General features: G+C 36.7%; 1 protein-coding gene across 4 annotated transcripts; it reads left to right on the top strand.

Annotated features, from left to right (window-relative positions):
- Positions 1–2326: 2326 nt before the first annotated feature.
- Positions 2327–9009, top strand: LOC149528909 (GATA transcription factor 4-like). Of its 4 annotated transcripts, none has more exons than XM_089808931.1 (3): positions 2327–2827; positions 7026–7365; positions 7576–9009. In XM_089808931.1, exons 2-3 carry the CDS (start codon positions 7069–7071, stop codon positions 8341–8343), a joined length of 1065 nt encoding a protein of 354 aa, XP_089665057.1. In that variant the 5' UTR covers positions 2327–2827; positions 7026–7068; the 3' UTR covers positions 8344–9009. The 4 variants fall into 4 exon arrangements, with proteins under 4 accessions (XP_089665057.1, XP_089665055.1, XP_089665058.1 ...); XM_089808929.1 differs by lacking the exon at positions 2327–2827 and adding an exon at positions 5248–5584; XM_089808932.1 differs by lacking the exon at positions 2327–2827 and adding an exon at positions 5417–6110.
- The last annotated feature ends 592 nt before the right edge of the window (positions 9010–9601 follow it).

Raw genomic sequence — 9601 nt, 5'->3', positions numbered from 1 at the left:
CTTTTTGGCCACTTCCAAGTTGGGGTACTCTTAAGAGACCACTATATCTCTCTACCCTACATACCATTCTTGTCATACAATGTGTGCCATAAGGAAATGCAAGTTCCCAACCCAATCTCAAGAGAAAAAACACTCCGATATCCCAAATTCTATCCAACCATATTCATTAATCTATTCTACTAATCTGTACAAGCAAGTACAATGCAGACAAAGTCATAAAAACATGGTTAAATCATAATGTTCTCTTGTATTATTTAACAAAAAATATATTCCCCTTCGTGCCTTGACCTAAAGATGCATTTATAGCCCAAACAAAACTATTTGAATCAATTTCAGTTGGCCCCTTCAACTAATTAGCATTTCATTACAACTTTTTAAAATTTGTAATATTTTCTTGTAAAAGTTGTTATGCAACATTTTTTTTAACTTTTGCAAATATGACCTTGACCCATTACACAATACCCCAATTTCTTAGTACTTATGCGAAAAAGTGACCCCTAACATAAAAAAATCAAATGTATCACTTCCTTACAACATTTGCACTTTTAACCAACTTTGACCAAATTGGCCTATACATGACAAATTAGGACCTTATGACCTTTTAGCCTTAAAGTAATGGTCCATAGGACCTTATTAAATCTTTGTCTTCATTATGAAACCAAAATTCAAATAATGAGCCCTCTTGAGCCATGGGTGCTCTCACACCAAAATATACATTATTCTTTAATACATTGTAAATTAGTTGTTATACTTTTCTATACTTCATGAAGTAGATGTTGTAAGCTATTGGTTTGAATTTGTTTAACATTTTAGATCATACCCATAAAACATACACACTTTAAACAAAAATTTAGACATACTACAAATTTACTTAAAAAGGCCTAAATAGCTCCACACTCCAAAATATAAATGGAAAGTCATTGGTATTAGAATCATTGACATTTTAGTTGTCTCGGTCTTTCCATGTTGCTGACATTTGAATGGTGATGGTTAAATTTCGTTGGTCTTGATAAGTAGGAGGTAATTTCCACACTTGATAAGTAGGAGATAATTTCCACAAGTCAAATTGTGGTATTACTATTCGGACTCGACTATGTAGATTTTGAGTCAAACTCATTGACCTATGTTTCATGATAATGGTTCACAAGAACCCATCTCCTATAAGAGTGAATTGAATGCTCAACAATGATGTTCATACTCATAAAACATACACACTTTAAACAAAGATTTAGACATACTACAAATTTACTTAAAAAGGCCTAAATAGCCCCACACTCCAAAATTTAAATGGAAAGTCATTGGTATTAGAATCATTGCCATTTTAGTTGTCTTGGTCTTTCCATGTTGCTGACATTTGAATGGTGATGGTTAAGTTTCATTGGTCTTGATAAGTAGGAGGTAATTTCCACACTTGATAAGTAGGAGATAATTTCTACAAGTCAAATTGTGATATTACCATTAGGACTCAACTATGTAGATTTTGAGTCAAACTCATTGACTTATGTTTTGTGATAATGGTTCACAAGAACCCATCTCCTGTAAGAGTGAATTGAATGCTCAATAATGATGTTTATAGAGATGAAGCAATGAGCCTTCCTAAGAGAACACCCATCATAATACTACTCCAACTCAAACACACTTAAACATGAAGTTTCTTCTAAGGTTAAGCCACTTAGCTTGCTACCCCATTTAAAAGACCTTCAACAAGTGTTGTGTCTTATGAGCCATTCATTATGTGTTATTTTTACCATGTCATTGTTATTATTGAAAATGATATGATGGTTAGGTTGTGTTATTCTTGCCATGTCATTGGTATCCAAATAATAGATAGTTAACTTGTTATTCTTGTGAAAATATTATGATGATTAAGTTGTATTGTTATTGTCACCACAATTCAAGCTAAAACATTAATATTGAATGTTTATATGAAAATGAAGTCCCCATTTTATAACCTGACCCGATCAAAAGCATTCATTCCTTTGCAAAATCTAAATGAAAAATAATAACAATTAAAAAGCTTAAAAACCTCTAAAGTGAAGGTTGACATTTTGTCTAATTTAGTCCCTTAAGCTCTTGTTAACCATGGACTAACATAATATAAAAACAAGGGTAACGTTAGAGGGACCCTTCTTTCACATTGGCACGATGGGAACATACTTTGGCCTCGTCATTCGAGGTCTAGAGATTTGACCACCCAAGCCCTTTGTATGGCACAACAAGGAGGAGTGTAGGGCAAAACCTGTGCTTTATTGATAGGAGAGATGGAAGAGGGACCCATCTCATTCAAATGGCGTATAATGGATGATGGGTCCTAGGCATTGGAACTAGCGTTATCACATCCAACCGACAAATTGCTTTTGGCACTAGATCAAATCTAAATTTGGTGCAACTGTTTTGTGGAACTTATACTCCAATAAACATAATTTTCCACTTATTTTATTGAATATACTGCTTTTCTCAACCTTGCCAATTTCAAATTTGTCGGCAGGAGAAAGATTGATGGGCCAATTTACTACTTTCTTCGATCACTCTTCTACCAGGATACAATTTCTCGAAGAATGTAAACCAATTTAGACGCAAATCTCTCCACACATGGTGCCCTAATTTGAAGAGTGATTGGAGAACAAATTTTCACTTGTTGCGTCCTAATTTGAATAGTGACTAGAGAAGAAATGACCCTAATTCGAAGAGTGATTGGATAAAAAAATGCTTAATTGAGGAATGACGGGAGAAGAAATCTATGGGGTTGTGTTTGATTTCAACCTTGATAGTTTTGTCATGGTCAATATATGGAAAATTTTGCTGATTCCCACCATGATCGCACAAGGTATGACCCAAAACTTGCTTTCATTTGTTTACGTGGGGTTGGGGGTGACCCACAGGTGAGGGATTCTTTGTTTCTTTGTCATTTCATATGCAAGAATGTTCAGAAAGGACATTGAAGGGTACTTAAATTTGTAGGGAGAGCATGGAGGGGGAAGAGATTGTCTTTTGAATTCTTGTGAAGCTCACATGCTTTGTAAATTAATGCTTGTCTAATCCACAACTCTTGGGAAGTGACCTAATTCTAAGAAGGGTTGACTGTATTTTATTTGCTCACCATTCTTTCCTAGTCTGGTCACAGCTTGTTTTCTAATGTCGTATTCATAAAGTCTTATGTCTTGGAGAGTCTTTCGCCATGAACGTAGGGATATGTATGTCCAGAGGTTCCATGTGACCGTATCTCTACTAGAGGGGAATTTTTGACTTCAAAGGGCAAAGATGACTCAGGGTTAATGGGACCCAAGAAGCCTAAGTGGTGGTTTTCTATTGTGTAGCCAGAGCATGGGGTCGAGCAAGAGTGAATTGCAAGGAAACCATGCTAAGATACAAAGTTTTTTTGACTTGGAAGCTCTCATGTGACCGTATGTTAGATAAGGAAGGATTTTTTTACATCAATGGAAAGGTGACTCAGAGTTAATGGGGCCCAAGAAGCCAAGTGGTGGTTTTCTATTGTGTAGCCAGAGCATGGGGGGTAAGCTAGAGTGAATTGCAAGCAGACCATGCAAAGATACAAATGGTGCGTTATTCTTTTGTAGCTAATATCCAAAGAGTGAAGTAGAAGGAAAACCAAAAACTACAAGGGCAGTGGATACAAATCATGTCCAGCACAATATGGGGTATAAAATATTTAACAAAGAAGAAAAAGCCTGTAAATGTAATAATAACGCCCTCCATCTTTCCTCTTTTATTTCTTCCTTCGGTTCTTCTTGCCCATTTAACTTTTCCGTTGATTCCCAATGAGTTGGCTAAGTGGGTGGCAGTAATAGTTTTACCTCCTTTTGTCTATTCTTCACGAAGATGAATATATTCTCTAGTTCAGGTTTATGATTGCACACTTAAAAGTAAGCTGATAAAACACATCACATGGCATGTTTGTAGGTTGGGATATCATTAGTTTTACATTTGGGTATGTCTACTGTATAAATATAAATATATTCATGTGTACTGAATATGTATAAACTTAATATACAGTTAATGTTACTGATATTTATCTGATTAGGAGGAGATTTTCCATATAGGTCATTTTTTTCCCATTGACTTAATGATACGGAATATATTATTCTGTGTATTGCAAGTACACTGCAGACATACTCCTTGCCACTGTTCTCTACTGGTCACTTATATGTTACTGGTATTTTTTCTGCTGTTTTTAAATTGTTAGTTATTTTATGCAAAATGTATAATATTTAAGGATATATAATCTCATATTTTTATGTAATAATAAGGGTATGGTTCATTCTGATAGATCAGTTGTTTTACAAAGATCCTAGAAAACAAGAACAATGAGTTCATATGGGTTTCTTATTTTTGTAGGATATATGCTGAATTCATTAAGGTACAAATTTATATTGTCTTACAAGAATGTAAAATCTGAATATAAATAATAAAGATATGTTTCATATAGAGATCTTATAAAACACTGCTCTGTTTGTTAAATTGTAGAATATATCCTTACTTATGCTCTTAATTTGTAGAAATACATGGATTAGATGAAAGGAAGTAGGATTAGAATGTATACATAGGATGCTCTATATCTAGAAGAACATATACGGTTAAGGGTTAGAAAAATAAAAATTTGAAAAATAGAAATAAAGAATTCAATAAGCATATCATTATTTCTGAGAAGTTTCTCAAAACTACAAGGCAGGGAAAACACATGGAAGGAAGTGGGGTTGTTTGTAATCAGCCTGACTGCATTAGTTGGCTTGTCTGTCACGTAGCAGCCATGAAGTATGAATATTGTTCTTAGGATTAAGTTATGCTGATTAACAGCCATTGTAACAATATTTATAAGGAGTAATAAATGAGGCAATTATGAATCGGGGCCTTTATATGTAACTGGTTGCTCTCTATCCAATGCATTCTGCCTGCCTCATCTGCTGGGGAGTCTCAGAGGTGTATGCTGAGATGGGTCCTCCAGTACCATCTATTAATTTTCTATTTTCTTTTTTAAATTATTAAATACCCAGCTCTTCAAACGGTGAAAAGAAGAATTATATATGCAACCCTGAAAATCAAAAACATCTAATCAAACACTCCTGCTTTTTGAGCTTTTGTCTTTCCTTGAGTACAAATCACACTGTAGAAATCCGCGTGCACACGTTTATACTTCACCATCAAGCCAGTTGTTAGAACAGCTAAGCACAGGCTGAGACTTCTCCTTCCTCCCTCCTACTTCTCTACCCTGTTTTTTCTTCAGTACCTACCAACCCAAACAGCTGAGACTAAAAATATTTCCCCCTTTGTCAGAACCCATGTATTCTTTTTCCCAATACAATATCTTTTCTTGAGATACCTTGTGAATAGTTTTAGAGGTCATGTGCCTTGAAGAGATTCTCTTGCTTTTCTTTATCAGGCACTTGTCTCAGCACTCATTGTTTTAATTGGCAAGATACCTTTTGCATGCTGTGCGTTCTAGCTGATTTTATAATTTTGCTTGTTTGCCAAGCTTCTTACTTTAATACCAATCACCTTTCTCTTCAGTCTGCTCAACATCTCAGCACTTCATCAACGACGAGAATCCTAAGTTCAGAGTCTCAAGGTATTCAATTCTGGTTCCACCTATAATGGCTTCTTCTTGCAATACAACTTTTAGTATGTGCATATTGCATAGAGAATGGAGTATTTGTTCTAATCTCACTCATTCTATTCCAAGATGTTTAGTAGCAGTACTAGTTTGGACCGAAATCCCTTAAAAGCAGGACATAGCTCATATTCTTTCCCAATTTGTTTGTTTTCTCTTGTATAGCTGTTTTAGAACTTTGTGTTTGTAACATTGCATTGAAAAAGCATTAGCACCTGTAGCAGCACTGATATGTCCTTGCAACACCCAATGAAGATGTGTACGCTAAGCTTCAATTATATTGGCTATTGTACACTATATTGTGATTGACTACTCCAAATGTTGCCGCATTCAGGGGACTGCCCCACTTAAGTAGTTGCTGCTTGCTGTTTTCCCATTGCACTCACATGGAAATTTATGTTGGTGTCCACCCCTGGCGATTGAACATTCACATTCCATTCAGTTTTTTCTAAGCTGTTACTGAGAACTGAGACCGATTTTTCTTGTAAGCACCGTAATGACCACTTCTTTTTTTTCCAAATTTGAGGCACTTGTATTGCAGTGTTAGAGCTTGTCCTTTGCAAATATTGCGTTGAAGCACTGGTAGAGTGTGAAGCAATGGAACTGCTCTACATGTTGTATTCAAGAGGACAGGCAGAGGCTTAGTTATCTGATTGCCAGTTACATTCTATGACATTAATCTGTATTGCTGTCTTGATATCTGTTGATGGGTATGAATAAAGCTATTCCAAGTATAGCTAAGAATTAAGCCTATAAGTCCATAACAGTTTTCCTGAAAATCTTGCTGTTTTTAACGAGTGTTGTGATTGCTGGACTAGTCCTCTATATTTTTTGTTTAATCTAAAACATGCATTTTGGTCTCGTCATTCAAACATAGAATATCCATTGGATGGAAGCTTGTGAAGAATGGTAGTTGTGTGAAAGCTTGTATATTTTTTTTGGGTTTTGGGGTTTTTGATGGAAACCTCAGGTAGCCTCATGCATACCCATGCTCAATTCAAAACGAACACTTGGATTGGAAATGCATGATGCATACGTGGAATATGCAACTGATAGGACGTTTTGATGTTTGCTGTTTGCTACCAAACCCATGTTCTGATTCCTGGGTGGATTAGGATTCGATATGAAACTGAAACAATCAGTCATTCTATCTGGAAATCTTAAAAAAGCCATTCAAATCGTCCATTCAATGATATATGCATTGGGTTTTCATTCTGTTAGTTCTTGAGAAAACGGTTGGGCCGTCGGTCAAAAATGAAATAGCTGTTGCCTGCAATATCATACAGGCACTTGAGACACGCTAGTAGAATGATATAGGCACAAGTTATGCGTATTTGGGTAGTTACGAGGTCATTTGCTTGCCTCAAAATTGATGTTCTTTTTTGGTCATTGTTTACAGAAACGACTGGAAGTTGAATTGAGTTTCCTCCTGTTGGCAGTCTATGGATATGGAAGCTACAGACACATACATTGGGAACGGCTATGGAACATCACTGGTGGGTGGAATGAAGTCGGGGGTAATGACCAAGCTGGAAGCAAGCTTCCAAGGGGACCTTTTTGACCATATAGATGATCTTCTGGACTTCTCAAATGAAGAAATTGGAGGACCCATTGGAGAAAGCAGTATCAATTTCCCCAAAAATGACATTTTTGTTGAAAGCTCCAAGACAGAAGCTGAGAGCTGCAATTTCAGTGTAGATGGAGCAGATGAAAGCAATCCTGCAGACCTATGTGTTCCTGTGAGTGTCTTTTTTCCTTGACTCCCGTTTTGAAACCAATGTGAAATGTAGTGCTTTTGTATAAAAGTAGGTAACTTGTCGCTGTGAGGTTATAAGGACTACATGAACAGCACAGACGCGTTTCTTGGTTTTTTAAAGATAACCAGCTTTATCACCAAGTTTTTGAGATTGGTTGTGTTTGAAGTTCTAACTGGTTTCTGTATGGACCAGTGTGATGATTTGGCAGAGCTAGAATGGCTTTCGAACTTTGTAGAAGACTCATTTTTAGAGAACGGACCAAAGCCCCTATTTTGCCCTGGTTTCGGAGTTGGATTGGAGGACAAACATGGTGGCGAACAGAGTTCAGATAAATTCAGAAGCTCAAGTCCTATATCAGTATTGGAAAGCAGTTCTTGCTCTGGGAAAACCTCCACTTTTAGATCAGAAATCACTGTACCGGGAAAAGCAAGAAGCAAGAGGTCAAGAGTCCCCGTTTGCAATTGGGCTTCAAGGATTCTTTCCCCTGCTTGCTCTGATACTACTCTATTGGAGAATGCCCCAAACTCATCTCTCTCCGCTAATGCCGCATTCAGTAATGATTCAGATTACCTTGTTTCTGAGCAAGCAGAATCCTATCCCTCGAAGAAATTCAGCATGGCTACTCAAGGGAACAAGAAAAAGGTGCAGGAGCCAATGAATGTGAGGAAATGTATGCATTGTGGCATTCAGAAAACTCCACAATGGAGAGCTGGACCAATGGGCCCCAAGACATTATGTAATGCTTGTGGTGTGAGATACAAGTCTGGGAGACTCCTTCCAGAGTACAGACCTGCCGCAAGCCCTACTTTCTCAGTCGAGAAACACTCCAATTCCCACAAGAAGGTCTTGGAAATGAGACGTCAAAAAGAATCTATCACCTCCCATGCAAAACAAACATATTTTGCATCTGAAGATGATTACTTGGTGCACATTGAGGAGAATTACAGGCACCTTATCTGATGCCATGTTAGGAACTAGGGAAATTGAACCATTGAATGCCCATAAACATTAAAGGGCAATCTCATCCATAGGGAGATTGGTCCTATATTGTTAAATGGGTAAGAGCTTTGCTATCATTCTTTATCTTGTCAAGGCTTCATGATTCTAGCAGATTGGGCTAGAAAATCAAAGTTTTTGTAATTCATTTGTCTCTGTCATGTAAATCAGTATGTGAGGGAAAACATGGTGGGTCTGTGATAGATGGAGAATATGTATTTTGTAAGGGAAGGGAAGGGATAAGGGAGTAGCCTGTAGGGGGATCATTGGATGTATTCTTTTTGTAAGATTTTTAGTCCATTTCTGTGAAGTTGGGGGCAGGGTTCTTGAGAAAGAGGTCCAATTTCCCAATTGAGAGTAAATATGAGGGTTGCAAGATGTAAAACAATGAACATGGTAAAGAGTCCTGCTTGGTTCTGCTAGATTGAGCAAAGTAAGGTCTTTGAAATTCCTTTTTCTGCATGATTAAGCAGGTTAAGGGCTGTGAAATCTAGAATAGAGAGATGTCATAACCATGTAGGACAAATGCATGCATGAGGCTTCAGCAAGGGGTGGAAATTTGAACTTTCTTGTTTAATTGGCATGGCTTTGCCTTTTTTCTCTATAGAAGTAATGTAGTGTTTTTTGGCAGGCTGTTCTCTAAGAATTTGTACGTTATGAGGAATTATTAAAGGAATTGAATTAGACATAATGATAACCATTTTAATTATAGTTGGTCTGAATTGAGAATAAACAGAAAGATCCCTTTACAATCCATACTATCTTCAATAGAAAAATGTTGTTGATGGACTGACCTCGCGTGAAGTTGGGAATGGTCAGCAATAACAAACTATTAGATCATACAAGCATGCCATTATTCAATGTTCATCAGCATAAACTTTGTATGGCAGTAGCGAACTTAAGCATCAAAATGGTGATATGATTAGGTCAGTTATGATCACAGTGTTTGTGTAGCAAATTCATCAGCTTCCCATGAAGGACAGAAAACACACAGTATGTAAATTAAGTGTAATTTTTTAGTATATGTATATTCAGATTGTATACAATATATAAGATGTACATAAAAACAAATGGTAAGTGATTCCATATTTCTATCAATAAATTAGAAGCATACTTCTGTGTGTGCTGCGGAGGGTAACAGTGACAAACAACACCACTTAAAAATTTGAAGTTCCTTGAGGACCCTATAAAAGAGCATATGTACGGACACTGCTAAAAGGGC

The sequence above is a fragment of the Cupressus sempervirens genome, chromosome 11 (assembly GCF_028749045.1).
Source record: "Cupressus sempervirens isolate cs-2001-9-10 chromosome 11, ASM2874904v1, whole genome shotgun sequence".
Lineage (NCBI taxonomy): Eukaryota > Viridiplantae > Streptophyta > Pinopsida > Cupressales > Cupressaceae > Cupressus > Cupressus sempervirens.
The sequence above is the reverse complement of the archived record's forward strand: the minus strand, read 5'-3'. Positions and strand labels throughout refer to the sequence as shown.

Excerpts from the sequence above, each read along its gene's own strand:
- LOC149528909 (XM_089808931.1), top strand. The coding sequence starts at position 7,069 with ATGGATATGGAAGCTACAGACACATACATTGGGAACGGCTATGGAACA. Across the intron at positions 7,366-7,575 it reads CTGCAGACCTATGTGTTCCT|TGTGATGATTTGGCAGAGCT; the intron begins GTGAGTGTCTTT and ends TGTATGGACCAG.